Source organism: Bombyx mori, chromosome 23, assembly GCF_030269925.1.
Source record: "Bombyx mori chromosome 23, ASM3026992v2".
In the NCBI taxonomy this organism is placed as follows: Eukaryota; Metazoa; Arthropoda; class Insecta; order Lepidoptera; family Bombycidae; genus Bombyx; species Bombyx mori.
In genome coordinates, this window is record NC_085129.1 from 15,243,628 (window position 1) to 15,260,066 (window position 16,439).

The 16,439-nt window shown below is 38.4% G+C and overlaps 2 protein-coding genes across 6 annotated transcripts in view; one reads left to right on the top strand and one right to left on the bottom strand.

Annotated features, from left to right (window-relative positions):
- The window catches only part of LOC101746864 (protein Aster-B), a 46,167-nt gene extending 32,441 nt beyond the window's left edge, over window positions 1–13,726 (top strand). For 3 of the 5 annotated variants that reach the window (XM_038019519.2, XM_012694367.4, XM_038019520.2), the window contains 2 exons: window positions 446–542; window positions 947–6,066. In XM_038019519.2, coding sequence (XP_037875447.1) covers window positions 446–542; window positions 947–1,036 — 187 coding nt within the window. In that variant the 3' untranslated portion in view covers window positions 1,037–6,066. Of the gene's footprint in view, window positions 1–445; window positions 543–946; window positions 6,067–11,707 lie in introns of those variants that run through there. The other 2 variants (XM_062675291.1, XM_062675290.1) reach the window with 2 other exon arrangements.
- A 314-nt stretch (window positions 13,727–14,040) lies between these two features.
- Window positions 14,041–16,216, bottom strand: RpS27a (ribosomal protein S27a; the record flags this gene model as incomplete). Its single annotated transcript, NM_001098356.1, is given in 3 exon segments — window positions 14,041–14,273; window positions 15,599–15,794; window positions 16,082–16,216. Coding segments are annotated over 3 exon segments (468 nt in total). The 3' UTR covers window positions 14,041–14,126.
- Window positions 16,217–16,439: the final 223 nt, after the last annotated feature.

A 16,439-nucleotide genomic window follows, 5' to 3' on the forward strand; every position in this document is an offset into this window, starting at 1 on the left:
TTCTGACGTCATCTTTAGTAAAAAAGCCACTGCGCAAGACATGGCGATATGTGTCCATTACGCGCCAGTCTAATATATATACATTCTGTAATGAACACGATAAGGTAAACTTACGTCGACATACAACTTTAAGCCACGAACATGTCATGGTCGCGCCGAATAGGACCTGTCGCCAAGCTACCGTACAGCCATCGGGGCATGTGCCAGGGTCAGAACGCCGTGAGAGTGGCGTCAGGCAGGGAGGATACCTTGTTGAACTTACAGCCTGTGTATCGAAGCTGCGTTTACCTGAAAACCCATAGTAGTACTACTTGCTGGCCTGCACTTCGACTCTTCGAACCTTTAGATTTTAGAATCATGTCTCGACTGGTAACTACAGTCGATGTGGGCTGGTAACTACAGTGGGTCAGTACACCCGAGTGAGGGGGTGCGTGTGATGTTGCAGAGCGGAGGGGGCGGCGGAGCGCCAGGCGGCGGCGCAGCGCCACCAGCTGCGGGCCTGGGCGCGCGCGCTGCACCGCGCCGCATACTCTCTCGCGCAGGTACGCCTCACCCGCACTATGTCCTCGCACGGTCCCTCACCCGCACTATGTCCTCGCACGGTCCCCCGCGCGCTGCTCATAGCTCTTCATTCAATTGCTTTAATATGATAACACATTCCTGTCTAGTAACTATCGACTTAGAATATCACTGATATCATTCAAATTAATTTACACTCGAGCAGTTTTATTCTGAATCTCATATTTATTTTTATTTATTACATTTTGTGTATACGTTGATGGACTTCACGCTTCAGCCATTCTTTACCAGTCAACCAATTACTTATGCAGCGAAAATAACAGTAGATTTATATTGAAACATAAATGAAATACAAACACATACAAAAACAAGCATAAAACACGTGAATGTGTGTGTGCGTGTAGTAACTGTTTTTCCTCGCCAACAGACCGAGCAAGCCCTGATGAAGGTTTTGGAAACTATCAAGCCCACTCTAGAAAAGGTGCGGCAGGAGTCACAAGACAAAACCGAACTTTAAAAGCGACGAGCATGAAATTAGGTAACAAATGGATTCAACAAGCGTGTCTGTCCTGCTCTGTGGGGGTGACTGGCGCTACCGCGTTCTGCCGCGAACTGCCGCCATCCGTGTGTTGGTGCTGTGCCATCACTAATAGAACTGCTCTTGTCGCTTCAAGATATACTTTCCACATAACCAGTATGATATGAATTATATTTTTTTTTTCTGTTGATTGCACAATCCACACAATAATTAGTACTACGGCCAACTTATTAGAATCATCTACCGGACAACATAGAGTATACGACTGTATAAACACAAGCAGGATTGACATCAGGTGGTATCTCTAAACTTCGTTTTTATCGATTTTCTAAACGCTCATAAAACCATCCCTTTTACGTTTGTGAGATTTCAACAGGAGTGAAAGGGATGCAACTATGGTTATATTTTAGTTACCAAAAAGAATTTTTCATCTTGTCCATGAAGATAAACACGAATATCCCATAGAAGAAACGCAATAATAGAGTAGTTCAGGAATTAATGTGAATTAATAAGCTCAAGGAATGAAATAATTAAATATAAAACTGTATTACAGAAATATTTTTTAACTCACTTACGTTTTTTCATGCAAACCGAGTTTCATTATAGAACTAGTAGGGCGAGTATGAACAGTGACGTCATTGTTCAATACACTGTCGTCTGACGTGAGATTTCGAAGCTAAATTTCCTTATTTGTGAACAGTTCCTGTCTTCGTTTTCATTGATTATTTAATTTGTTTTTTCTTTTATTTGTCTTTTATGAGACAAAACCAGTCGGACTGCGATGGTCCTTGGGCAGCTACATAGGTTCCGCCAACGGCATAGACCCTGCTTTTGTGAAAGTCTGTTACTCACGGGCCTATTTAGAGTCACGGAATTTGTTGAACAGTAAACAATCTATTACCAATTTTACGTGACCCCTTCATTTATGGTGGTCATTAAAAACTAGATGTGTACCGGCTAAATGCGTGACGGTGTAGGTAGGGTTATTATCAGTCCGTCACGAGTGAGGCTGCTAAGTGTCGACACTAAACAAATTAACCCAAAATCCGGTTACATCTAGACTTTGTGACGTCTACTCGATAGTTGGGCGGACATCACCAGCACTAAACAGAACTCGGTGCGATGTCGTCAAACTAAACCGCGGTGACGTGTCTCTCTTGGACCCGTTAATGCGATTCTATATTCCTTTTGCCTTAGATAATTTAGTTTCAAGATTCACCGATCCTCCCTAGAATTTATCTTCCTGTCTTAAATTAGACGGCATTTATTTTATTTCAATGCTACGAGGAGAGGATGGACAACGGCAATTAAAACTTACAATTACCATTAGAATTCGTCTCTTTATCTATATTGATGTCTTGTATTTTATAATATATTCATAATTGCATAATTATTTATATTTAAATCTTTAATGACGTTCAGTCGCTGTAAACAATTACATTTTCCTCTCTCGTTAATTATATAGATAGGCTCGTTATGAATCCTCGTAGGTAATTTCCCACTGTGATAAAAAAAAAACTGTATTATATAAAAATAAATTTCTATAATAGTACTATGACGGTCATACGACGCATAGCGTTGTGGCGTGGCTGTATTGTCTGACAGGTGACACTGCTCTGACAGCTGACATTTATAAGCGTTAAATCACATTTAGTTTTCTTTATATTGTGTGCGTCTTATTTGTTTTAGGTAAATCAACAGAGATCCTGTCATCAAACATTCTTAGCTACTCGCTTAATTTTTAGTGAATATCTGTGACCTTGCTCGTTCACGAAGCCCGCTATAGAAAGCAGAGTATTATATACACTTGACATTGGCGAAATCTATAAGGAAACGCCATAAACCTAAGAGATAGATAGATAGATAGTTTTCTTTACGTTTGGCATATTGGCTAAATATCATCATTCGATCGTAGCAATTATTCTTGGTAGGTACTTAATAATACATAACCTAAGTAACTTACTCGATAGGCAATCAAAATTGCTTGCCAGCAAAATCTATAAATGTGATTTGATGTTTAAATGATGTTAGCTGTCTCTGTTTTTCGCAATGGGATGCTGTGGACCTTGTGAAATGTAGACAATACGGGTAACAGCTGTTTGTCAATATATTCTGCTTTGTGAATGTGAGCTGCTGTATGATACACCCTTACCGACGATATTTGTGGCCGCTGGATGTCTATAGGGTGGGGGGTACTTAGTTAATCAATAAGTTGCAGTGCTGCCAGCTTTCTTAAAAGAACTTCTAAAATTTTGCGTGTAGTATAATGTTGCCAAGTTAAATAAATTAAATCTTAAGTAATTTTAGTAGGTTTAGAAGATAACTTTCAGTGTTAGACTGTATCTGATAGTTGTAGTTCAGGAATCTAACATTGTTCAAAATCATTGCACTATAAGCTTCAAAATAATAGACAGATCACTACCGTTTTAACCTAAACTTTTATTTTCAATGAAGACGATGCGCGATCGGATATGAATTCCTACCTAGTTAGTGTGTATTAATTTTAATTTCGTACATTTTACGTTAAGTTTATTGACATTGAAAGGAATTTAAAAGATTTTATCGTTTTATTAAAATTTGAAGTTTCCGCTGTGGATGTATTACTTGTTTGATTTTTGTGGTATCGGCGCACGGCAGCTTTCTTTGGGAGTGGCAAGAGTAGTGGCGTGCGAATCGAACCACACTAAATACCTCATCGCACGTAACTCTCGTCCGGTTCCCATGGGGACACAATACGACCCGAAATGAGAGGGATTTTTTAGAGTTCTAGGCATTCTAAACTTAACGGAAGTTTCATAAAAATATTTTATTAAAACACTATAATGCCAAACATTGTGGGGTTTACCCTACTAAACTAATCCTTAACTAAACAAATTTAAAGTATAATAGCAAAAGAAACTTCAGTCAAGAACAGTATTTTACAAAGAACCAGTAAAAATACTGTCTAGATATCACAAAACTCGACTGTCAGGAGGTAAAGACAGTTTTATTACTTGATTTAACTTTACTAAAAGTCCAAAGTGTTGAAACGTCAAGCGAACTTCAAATGTAAAATCGTGATTCCCGCCAATATGTCAAAGAATAGGTACATAATTCCTAAGATTTTAGTATTAAATCGAAAGCGGTTTTCGAAATTTTCTTTCATATTTACAATTAATATTAAGTTTAAGTCTAAACGTACAATAAGCGTATTATTTTACATTTTGATCGGTTGCATTTTTAAAACAATGTTTGTAAACCAAAATGTTGGCGCTAATAGTTTGAATGTTTCCTATTAATAATATTAAATACGTCACGTATCCACATCGGCTTTGGATAAACAATTAGTTTGTCAAATCTTTGCGGAACTATTAAATTATAGTTCCGTACGGTTCTAGTTTGTTCATCAACTAATATTGAGCCCATCATTAAGCATGTAATCTCTTATAAACGGGAACTGAAATGCAGTAACGTCGATAGCATAATTTTATTATGGTTCAAGGTTTTTCCATGGGGGTCAAAAACTTATCTCGGTATTTCGATAGTGATGAGCGGAGCCCCGTTTTAATATTCGCCCAAAAAGTAACAGGGCGTCACCTATGGTGTCAATAATGTTTTTTTTTAATAATTAGGTTTTATTATTATTTTTCATTTTAATAGTTACGCTCTTCGAAATGCGTAAGTTATTTATTATTTAATAGAATCATCTACAAAAACGCGACGAACTACGGGAAAGTTCTTTTCTAACCAAAAACATTAATCATAACGAGTTTAAATTTATAATCGTATAGTAAACCGGGATAGGGAATAGACGAATCGTCGATTTCAAGAGCAAAAAAGCAGAAGGTCTGCTCTTGTACCCAATACAGTGGCGGTTGTCTTCTAGAAAGAAATCATCATCAATCGGTTCTTCAGAAATGCGGGTGCGCTTATTGGCCCTCGACGTTTTGTTCACTTTACATTACAGGCTCGGGAAACATTTACATGGCAAATGTCGTGAATATATATTTTAGTTTAATGTCGAGATATTTGGCTAAAACTGCTTTGACTTCAAGATCATTCTCTTCAGCTCTGTTTAGAAAAAAAAAGCAAATATTAAACGGTAAAATAGATAGAAAGTGTTAAATGATGTTATTTGAATATAGAAACGTAGGTAAATCATGAATTAATTTTTCATGATTTTTTTATTAATTACGTTGTAGTTTTGATCTCTGTATAAAGTATAATAGTTTAATTTTTAGGTTATTTTTTTTACTTCGGTGCTTTAGTGTTGTACATATATGTATATTATTATAATACTTAATTGAATAATGTATTATTATTATTATTCGTCAATTATGATGATTTCGTATTTAATTAATTTCGTATTAAATCCGACATTTCAATTTTTTATTGTAAAGAAAATATGATGTATTAAAAATTCTATATTTATACATACATACGTAAATGTTTTCTATTATGGTTTAAAATTATCTGATCATTTTTATGAATAAAGGGATACCTATCCATATTTAATTAAGTTTTCTTTTTGAAATCTTTAACCAAGTTAAATATTGATAGATGTAACTTACCCATGTAATGGTAGCAAGCAACACCACTTATAATTTTATATAGATTAGACACAAATTGAAGAAATATACAGAAATAGAAATAAAAATGTACTCGTTAAATTTTGGATAGAATAAAGATTATGTACTTTGTCTTTTCATTATATATTTATACATTTGTGTGATCATGGAAAATTGATTTTGTCACAAGTTGGCACACATATTCTATAAAATTTCTTTCGATATCCATACATTAAAGTACATTCATTGTTGTATCATAGTTCAACATGCGTAACTATCAACTAAAATATATTAACAAAACTGTAGTAGATTTGAAATTATAAAATATTATTATATTTACAAGAGTATACAGTAAGTACGTCATTCCAAATTATATAGTAAGTATGTTTAGATATGAAATATTAATATATTATATAAATTTGATAAGTCAGAAGAGCATAAAATATATAGTTGAAGTAATAATTATAATGGGTTTTATTTTATTGAATTTTAGTGGCTTTATTTGATTTTCCCCTAGCTAATCGGTGGTAGCCCAAGGAGTTATTCCAATTACGCGCGGACCGATAGGTGAGCTCACAGGCTCAACCCATTGAAGTATTAAAAAACCCAAGATACACACTCAGCGTCTTAAAATCGCAAAGTAAATAATAAAGTCGCTCACGTCTCTGTGCGCTCGTTGAAAACGCTTATACCAGATGATGGCGGTGATACTGAAGTCTGTCGTACAGGTTCAATGTTTTATTTAGAAAATAACAAGGAATTCAAATCTCCTACTACTTCTCTGAGTATAGGCTCAATTTTCGATACACCTCGAAAAGTTCACAGAAAAAGTGAAATCCACAAATGCCGCAGAAGGCTAATTAGCAAGGAGAGTCATTAACAACTTAAGGAAGAAAAAATCTAGACTTGTTAAAAAGACCATTTCACTTATGAATGGTCACATTAAAAGTTTTAGAGAAAAGATTTACCTAAAGATTAATGTACACATGTCCTACCCAAAAACATGTTTACGCTCAGATAAAAGTATAGTTATGAGTATAGAACACAATTTAACTAACTCTTAAAATACTAACTCAATGTCTTATAATTTATAAAATATACGAATAATCGTCTTCACTCTATGTCCGGCTAACTTCGGTCGTAAAATTTGATTGGTTATTGTACACTGCTTTGCAACTTTAAACAATGCGCGTAAAATTGAATTTGCAAAGTGTTTCGAGCCAGTTTCGAGTGCTACTTTTGTATGAAACTGTGTATCTTGGGTTTTTATATATCAATGGCTCAACCCGAGAGAATTGTTTATACTAGCTTTAGTAAGAGCAGTGCTTCATTGAATCTACCGTCGATCACTGAGAAGATACGGGCTTTCTTCCTACTTTTGCTGATACCATTGAGAGGCTATATCAGCTTCGCCCTAACGTGTAGGTGAGCTCATGGAGCTCAAACCGGAGTGTTGCTAACACTGGCCCTAGCAAGAACAGTGCTTCGCAGAATCTACCGCCGGATCGGAAACGCGACCCACTGAGAAGATCCGGCGAGAAACTAAGTGGGCTGTGTCTGTGGGTTAAATCGCTCGTCGAGCCCACGGGTTCGACGAGGATGGTGACCGGTGCTTGTGGTACCTAAAAGCACAGTTAATGGATCGGGAGGATCCGTAATGACGTGTTTTGGGCGACGTCGACTGTTTACCATTCGGTCTACTGTTACACGATCGGGTATGGGGATTCGGCGAGAAACTCGGTGGGTAGTTCGCACGTCGTACTCTGCGTTGTTATCGACAAGTTCGGCGAGGATGGTGACCAGTGCCTGAAAAGACTAAAAGCCGGTGCTTTCGAAAGCGAAATGTTTTGGGCGACGTTGACTTTGCTTTACCCCGTCGTCTGCGTTGGATGTGTAATTAGTGGTGGCCACGAGAGGGTTATCATTTCGTGACTATCAAAGTGGCGGGACGCTTCGCCCGCGACGGGTTGTGTCTTTAATTAATAAGCTAAAAGGTTGTGGGAAGAAAGATCAGAGCAGGACGCGTCTCCAGCCGGGATCTGATGCAGGAGGGAGCGGGTACCCTCTACTCGATACCGAAACGAACGGTTCGAGAAGTCTCGCAAAACTTTGCCGAACGATTTCGCGATATCGAAGGGGGCTTCCGTGGGAATAGGTCTATTTCTATTTAGTACAGTAAAAGTTCTTTAATCGCGGGGTATAAGTTCCGTGAAAATGGAAAAGCGCGTTTACATAGGATATTTGGTTGGATACCTACATATTGGAATCCTTTTTATCAATGTGTACATACCGATGCACCAATTAAATCTGCGAATAAGTAAATCTTTAGCAACGAACATAGGAATGGGGTAGCATTTCTCTAAACGACGAATGAAAGAAGTGTGAATAAGCTTTTACTATACTACTAAGATGTGCTCCGCGTGGCGGTGCACTTGTTGGATGCAAGGGTGTTTGGTGCAGAATCCGAACTGTTCGACTACAGGTTTGTACAGGCCTTTAACGTCCGCTTCTTTCCACACCGCGGGAAAGACACCGTTTGTCAAGGCGGCGTTTAAAATAGAGGCCAACATGATTATCACTTGAGCGGGTAAGATTTTTAATAGACACTTGGTTGTGGATGCCTTCAGAGAGGCAGGTTTTCGATTGTGTAACGGACGTGACGTCAGCTGTCATGCCCTGCCGCCAGCCAAGCCGCCAAGCCATATTAACACGCCCCCTTCCGCCACCGCCACCGCCGCCAGCCAAAGCCAACGAAGGGGGGATAGTGTTAATAACACAAGCCGTGCCAGCCATTTCTACCTGCTTTTTGCATTCTCGCACCAATAAAAGAACTTGTCGTTACGCTGCTGGTTTTAATTGTCACATCATTTGCAACAATCAGAAGTGGCATAAAGAAATGAAACAACGTCATATACACGCTCAGATCTCTCGGTCTTCTGACAAGTTTAAAGAAGATGATGAAGCTCCTATTCCACCAGCGAGGAAGGTGTTGAAAAATCTGCTTCAGAAGGAGGTCCACAAGGCGATACTTGAGCTACAGGATGAAGAACCTGGAACAATCAAACCAAAGGAACATAGACGTCGTCGGATGAAGAGCGCCTGCCGCCTTGTCTTATCATTCTGGTTCACGTGGAGGGAAACTAGAAGAGCAGCAACGTGGTTACTCCACTGCGGCACTAAGAGCTTCACGGCGTGTCCTTTTCCCTGCCTGCGACGCTGCTGCGCGGCGAAGACAGCTACATCAGTCATCAACATGGGCTCGGAGACCATCATGTGGCCGCCGGGCGAGGTCCTGCCGAGGGCCAACAGCTGCGAGGAGCCACAGCCAAACAGCCAGCTGTGTTGCATTTCTACTTGCCCTAGCCATGCCATTACAAATATTTCGAGATTTGAGGGTAGAAATAAAAAAAAAGGAGCCATTAAATAATAAGGGTCATTCAGATTTAAAAAATACAGTATAAGCATTGCTTTGCTACGAATACACATGATTTAGGTATTGCCAATTTTGTTCAAATGCAAATTAAGCTTACTAGTGATCGGCCGTGTATCGCCACCTTTACTTTCTCATAATGAACAAACGATAGTTAAATCTAAAGCTAATTAACTTTTAGATGCCGGCATTATAAAATAATCTGAAGCTAGTCATGCTTCACCAGTGGTCTTATTAAGAAACAGAACGGCGACAGTAGGCTATGCGTTGATTATCGTGCGTTAAACGCTATGGTAAAATATAAAAGTATTCACCGAACAGTAAGTACTTCACGAGTTTAGATTTAGCCCATGGCTACCATAAATTAAGCATTGTGCCAGACACACAACTGCTTTCATTACGCCGCAAGGTCATTATTTCGAGTACACTAGAATTCCTTTTGTTTTAACAAATGCGCCATCTGTATTCATGCGTTTCTTCTTTTTCTTCACCTTATTCCACTAGGTGGGGTAGTTAAATGCGTTTAATAAATAAAATAATTGAGTCTGTGGGTAGAAAAGAAATGGGTAAAAATATATGTAGGTCAAATCGAGATACTAGCAATTTGAAGCGATTTACCTCTACCCTCAGTTGGTATAAAATCAGGTTCAATAATTATTGAGAAAGTACTTGGGAAATTTTATGGTGGAGACTTAAAATTAAATATGAGTAAATGCTCATTCTTGGAGAAACAAGTCACCTTATTTAGGTCATGAAATATCTTCCGACGGTATACAGCCGGGTGCAACAAAAATTGACGGCCGTTTCGCAGTTTCCTGTGCCAAATAATGCTCAGTGTGCGATAGTTTATTGGTTATGTTACTTTAGAAAGTTTATTCCCAGTTTTGCCGTGATTGCACGTCCATTAACTGAGTTAAGAAAAAAAAAAGATAAATCATGGGTGTGGGGCCATGAACATAACGCGAATTTCGAACAACTGAAATACAGTTTATGTTCCAAACCTATGCTAGCTCTGTATAATCCTATGCTTCTTACAAAAATACGAACCGATGCATGTAACTTAGGAGTTTCTGGTATACTATTACTAAAACAAACTGACAACTCACTGCGGCCTGTTATGTACTTTAGCCGGGTTACTAGGAAGGAAGAGAGTGTGTATCGTAGTTAAGAGCTCAAAACCTGGCGGTCGTACAATCGCTTCGTAGGTTCTGTGTTTATGAAGTAGGTAAACATGATATAGTAGAAACTGATTGTACTGTGGTTTATGCTACGCTTACCAAACGCGACATTATACCACGCATTGCGCGATGGTGAGTTTTGAAAGAAGATTATGACATTAATGTTGAGTATAGACCTGGTGAACGTATGGAACATTTGTAGACGCGCTTAATAGGCATCCTGTTGACATGATGAACGTGAATCTTCTTAAAGTTACAGATTGATTCTGTACTGTGCAATGTCAGGACGAAAAGCTTAGTTCAATTATAAAGCAATCTATACTAACATTATAAAGCTGAAGAGTTTGTTTGTTTGAACGCGCTAGTCTCGAGAACTGCTGGTCCGGTTTGAAAAACTCATTCAGTGTTAAATAACCCATTTATTAAAGAAGATTATAGGCTATATAACGCTAAGACCGCTAAGACCATCACTGCATCGCGCTAGGACCAATACAAGCGGAGCACCAATAAAGATTTTTTCAAAATCGGGTTATTTTCTCTTTTGAGAGCTTCCGGTGCGTGCGCTGAAGAAACTGTTAAAAGTTGGCTAAAATAATGTGACAGAATTGTTCCCCTTTAAAAGATCTAAAAAAAAATATGTCCGCGACAGCATATGTCTATGTTAAGGTTGGCTCACTATAACGTTTTTTATGCTAACTCCACGCGGACGAAGTCTCGCTGATGTTAAAGATAAAAGTAACTGAAACAGACTCGCGGTCCCTTGGGCTAAATGGAAAATTGTATACATGCACTATGACTACATTGGTCACGTGGATCTAAATCATCGTAAAAAAGACAGTATATATCCGATCTCTAAACCATCTGATTCTATGCGCATGGTACAAATAGATAACATGCTGCCCTTCTGTAGGACATCTAAAGGGCACCAACCAGTACATGATCGTAATGAAAGATGCGTTGTCTAAATTTGTGATAGCTGAACTAACGCGTACTGTAAATTCAATCGGGACCATTCGTCCATTGAAAAACATATTAATAGGGTTTGTCCAGATACCCGAATCACGTGGTGACAGACTAGGGGAAAGCTTTTAAGAGAAGGTACTTTAAAAAAAAAATCTGAAGATAAACAGTTTAGGCATACGTTAAACTGTATGTAAGAAAATGGATTTTGTATCGTAGAGACATGCTCCAACTGGTTAGTAGCGCCGCTAGGATTAATACCAAATTAGACGATTTGTACTCAGGTTCGTATGTAGTAACTAAAGCAGTAGGTAACAATCTGTATCGAATTAGAAGTATATCTAAAAGGTTTACGAAGTTATAAAAACTTCACTGGCCTGGTATCAACAGATTCATTAAGGCCCTATAAAAGTATAGCCCATGTGTCCGATAGCGCTAGGAGTTCCGATGAGCAGCTCGAAACTGAAGACCTTATTGATTTATTTGGGAACTAAATGTTTTTGTGTGTTCCACATTGCGGGAGCAATTGTTGCAGGATGGCCGAATGTAACGGACGTGACGTCAGCTGTCATGCCCTGCCGCCAGCCAAGCCGCCAAGCCATATTAACACGCCCCCTTCCGCCACCGCCACCGCCGCCAGCCAAAGCCAACGAAGGGGGGATAGTGTTAATAACACAAGCCGTGCCAGCCATTTCTACCTGCTTTTTGCATTCTCGCACCAATAAAAGAACTTGTCGTTACGCTGCTGGTTTTAATTGTCACATCATTTGCAACAATTGCTTCTTTGCCTTCGGTAACGGTAATGTGGCAACATTAGAATTTGAACCGGTATAAATATCTTAGTTTTTGTTGAATTATACATAATACAAGACTGCTTATCTACAAATTTATGTGTATTATCTATGGATTTACCATCAGCCTATCCTAACTATGTACACATTATGGCATGGTGTTTAATTAAGATTAAGGGTCACGTCGAACTCTTCGGCGAATTCGACGAGTACCTACTGTATCCTGTGCTATAATTGCTGTCAATGTTAGAGCTGGTAGCGTACCGTTGTACTTAGTGGATCAATAGAAACCTCCAAGGCCACGCAGGTGTAGTTGGCGGCATCCACGATATGTGGTTATCATGTCGAGTCGCTGACGGAATAGTTGTCAGGGGTTTTTAAAACATTATCCGATGAGTTGGGAGACTCATAAACAAAACAAATAAAAGACAATAGTTTTGTTTGCAAATCCTTTATTCCTTCAAAAGCCTATATTTAATCAACATTGTAGGGACACAAAATTTACTTACCAAAAACTTCATTTCTCGTCGAACCCCACTCAGATTAATCCAACCTTTTACTATAGATTTTTTATTGTATGAAAAATGAGACCATCTCTGGAAACTTCCTATTATTTTAATTGCTGCTGTCTGTCTGTATATGTTACTTAAAAATTCATTCGTTTTTATTTCGATTTCGTTATTCCAACAAAGTAAACACGACTTCGAATAATGTTTTTTTTTTATTGTTTAAATGGGTGGACGAGCTAACAGCCCACATGGTGTTAAGTAGTTACTGAAGCCCATAGACATCTACAACGTAAATGCGCCACCCACCTTGAGATATAAGTTCTAAGGTCTCAGTAGTTACAGCGGCTGCTCCGCTCTTTAAACAGAGACGCATTAGTTTCACGGCGGAAATAGGCAGGGTGGTGGTACCTACCCACGCGGACTCACAAGAGGTCCTACCACCAGTAAAGTTATCTATCAATTGAAAGTCATACAAGTGTACTTGCCGGTAACTGCATTTATTTTCCCTTACTTACCTATTCGCTGGTAGACTAACGGGCTACTCCAACTACCCGTCCGCGCCTAGCTAAAGTAGCCCGTAACCTGAGAGAATTTTCTAACACTAGCCCTAACAAGAGCAGTGCTTCATTGAATCTACCACCGAATCGGAATCGCGACCCACTGAGAAGATCCAGCGAGAAACTCAGAGGGGTTAATAACTTTATGAAGGTTTGTGCTATCCATTAAGGCCAAGAGAAACAATTTACTCTAAACATTCTAATCGTATCTTTTTTCCTCTCGCAACCAGATGAGCCAGCCAATCTTAGAGGTTATCGCTCAGGAACATAATACTAGTTTCCAAATACCTTTCAAAGAACAAAATAAATAAATATACGTTTATAAGCCAAGGTCCAGAAGAGGATGATGGGAGGAGAGGAGCTCGCGGCACAAATCGCAGCAAACTCAGCTTGAGTTTATACTTAAAAATCAAAAACTTTTTCATCAGTCACCTTCCATTCATTTTACCTTTTGATCTCCGCCAGTACTGACAGCGGCGGCCATGTGCGAGAACACACTCCACAGTGTCTATGACGGTGGAAATGGAAATGAATCTGAGCAGACAGCCAAGATCCTCCTGAATACAGCCTCCTATCACTGTAGAGGCTCAAACATACGATTATGTTCGCAACAACTTGTAATTCGATTTTGTTTTCTTATTTTATATATATAATCTATTGTTATATTATTTTTTAATAAATAAAATTCAGCCTCTGACGACTTTTAACACAATCAATCTTATGCAAGTTGTGTTCACACCCAAATAGGTGAATTCAATAGAATTCATTTTTTCTATTTAAGTTAGATGTTAATGTGGGTAGATTTTATCCAGTTGTGTGAACCTAATAAGTAAATAAATATATAAAAATTTAAAAAGTTATGAGAGTAGAGTAGGTGCCCGTGACAAGTGAAACTTCCTTGACAGTGGGCAGACCAATTTCCATATTCATAAGAACAGAAGCTGCACAAGTTCGATGTACAATTGTTTTCTCATCAAAGAAGTTTCCCTTCAATAAATAAAACCAACGTGTGAGCTCCGACACTGTGTCAAGATTTTATTTAAAATCCATCATACACAGCAGTCGCGAGCGTTTCTTACAGGCTAGAGGGGACTTATTTATTTGTCGTCGTCTTTGAAGACCATCGTGCTGTGACACTTCCCGCAGTAGTGACGGTCCTCCATCACCGCCATGAACACTCCGGCGCCGCACTGCTCGCCCGTGCACTCGCGCCGCAGACGGTGGATCTTACCGTTCTCGTCGACCTGGAGACAGACCGGAGTGAGGAGAACTTTGCGATTGTTTTGTCTTTAAACCACATAGATTCCATGAGAGCGCTGCTGCGCGCTCCTTTGAGTCAGAAACTTAACAAAAATATTTTGTATTTTTTTATTTTGTAATTTTTTTTAAATCTAATTCTAAGGGCATCCTCCATGTTAATAGTAAGTAGGTTGTATAGAGTAATTGTATAATGTATATTGTGAGTAAAATTATTTCCTTACATTATAAGTTAGATTGGTTTTCGTTATCGTGTTTTTGTCGTATAGTAGTTGTAAAGAACATTGTGTACAAACTCAGCACATTTGTCTTGCTTAGTCGTGCGCACATGGCTTATGTTGCATGCAAGCCAGATTTTATTTTTGTTATTTTTTGTGTATATTTTAGCTTGTAATGTGTATTGTGTGCCTAATAACTAAATAAATAATTTGTGTCGATCCTAAATTGCCCATAACCATTAAACTAGATCATAAAGATTCGTGCACGGTGGGTGGCAATCAACATTGTTCGAGTCGTGACGCGTCCGTGTGTCACGCTCTAGACATGTTCAAACTTGTACTTTTCTTTAGAAATCAGTTTAGTGACTCACGATGCTTCAAACATGTTACATGTGAAACATTGTGAAATCCGAACATAAAATTGAAAAAAATAATCTTGGATGGATTTTAGTTAATAGGTTAACATAGTTTTGACATTCATTTTTTTTCTAGTAAAATGTAATTTAAATGACATCCATTGGAATTTTATTCCGAAATTATTGTTTGCCTTTTTTTTGTATTCTAGGTATGTGAAATGTTATTTTTAATAACTGTTATATGGATGTAATATCTGAATTAAATGAATATAAATAATAGACACGAGCGTGCGGCTAGACAGACTGTATTCTTACGTCTAGCATCTGTAAACTCATTTCACATTACATACGTCATATCAAGATTTAAAAAAACGCAGTCTCAAGCCTATAAACCTTTCATGTGCCTCAGAATTAATTGTTATTGAACATTCCCCTAATTATCAATGTAGTGAACAAAAACCTAAAATAGTTCAAACGATTTAGCTGCTCTGTTAATACTCTTCTGTGTTACATACGCTTGCTCTATAAAATTCTGTAAGAAAATGTAATTTTTCGATATTCGAAAATTCAGTGACCAACCACCGATCTCCAAGCAGTTGCTTTACTACCATTTAAAATGAACACCACAATATCTAGAAATAGCCTCTTAGTACCAATCTTGTATGAGTTTATAGTTATGTTATTGCCTGGACGCCCAAAAATGTACAGAGCTGACAATCACGACAACTTCCAACGAACCTTGTAAAACCTGAGGACGGCTAGTTTGACCTTCTTCTTCTTGTGCTTGATCTTCTTGGGTGTGGAGTAATTCTTCTTCTTGCGTTTCTTAGCGCCACCACGAAGCCTCAACACCAGGTGGAGGGTGGATTCCTTCTGGATATTGTAGTCCGAGAGGGTACGTCCATCTTCCAGCTGCTTTCCAGCAAAGATCAACCTGTTACAACGAATGCTATTGAGTTTTCACAAGGCTAAAATAATTTCCAAAAAAAGTACTTCTAACCACCAAGCAAAACTATACAAGAAGACATTTCAAAATATGAGATTTAAAGGAATGAAAACTACTTATTTTTCAATTACGTAGATACCTAGCGGATGCCGCTGTGCCCCTGTCATTGTAGATGTCCATGACCGGGACTACTCCGGCGGCGGCAACCGACACGTCAAGGCGGGTATTTTTAGAGGTTTGTCTTGATTGACTAAAATTTCGTTGTTTTTTCTTACCTCTGTTGATTGGGAGGGATTCCCTCTTTGTCTTGAATTTTAGCTTTCACATTCTCGATGGTATCTGACGGCTCGACCTCAAGGGTGATGGTCTTGCCCGTGAGGGTCTTTACGAAAATTTGCATCTTCACTCTCCTGTGTAACAGTATAAAAATTCAGATATTTATCACTACTGGTTGTAGGAGAGCTCCACCCTCCTAAAATACTATAATGTATACTAATTCAGTGGTTTTTAACTTAGGTGGTAGTTAGTAAAGTCCTTGCAAGTCTTTCATAATATAAGTTTTAAGGAGTTTTTCCATTATTAGTATTAACCCCAGTGATGGTGGGTTGGGCCCAGTATCTGCCGCGAAGCATT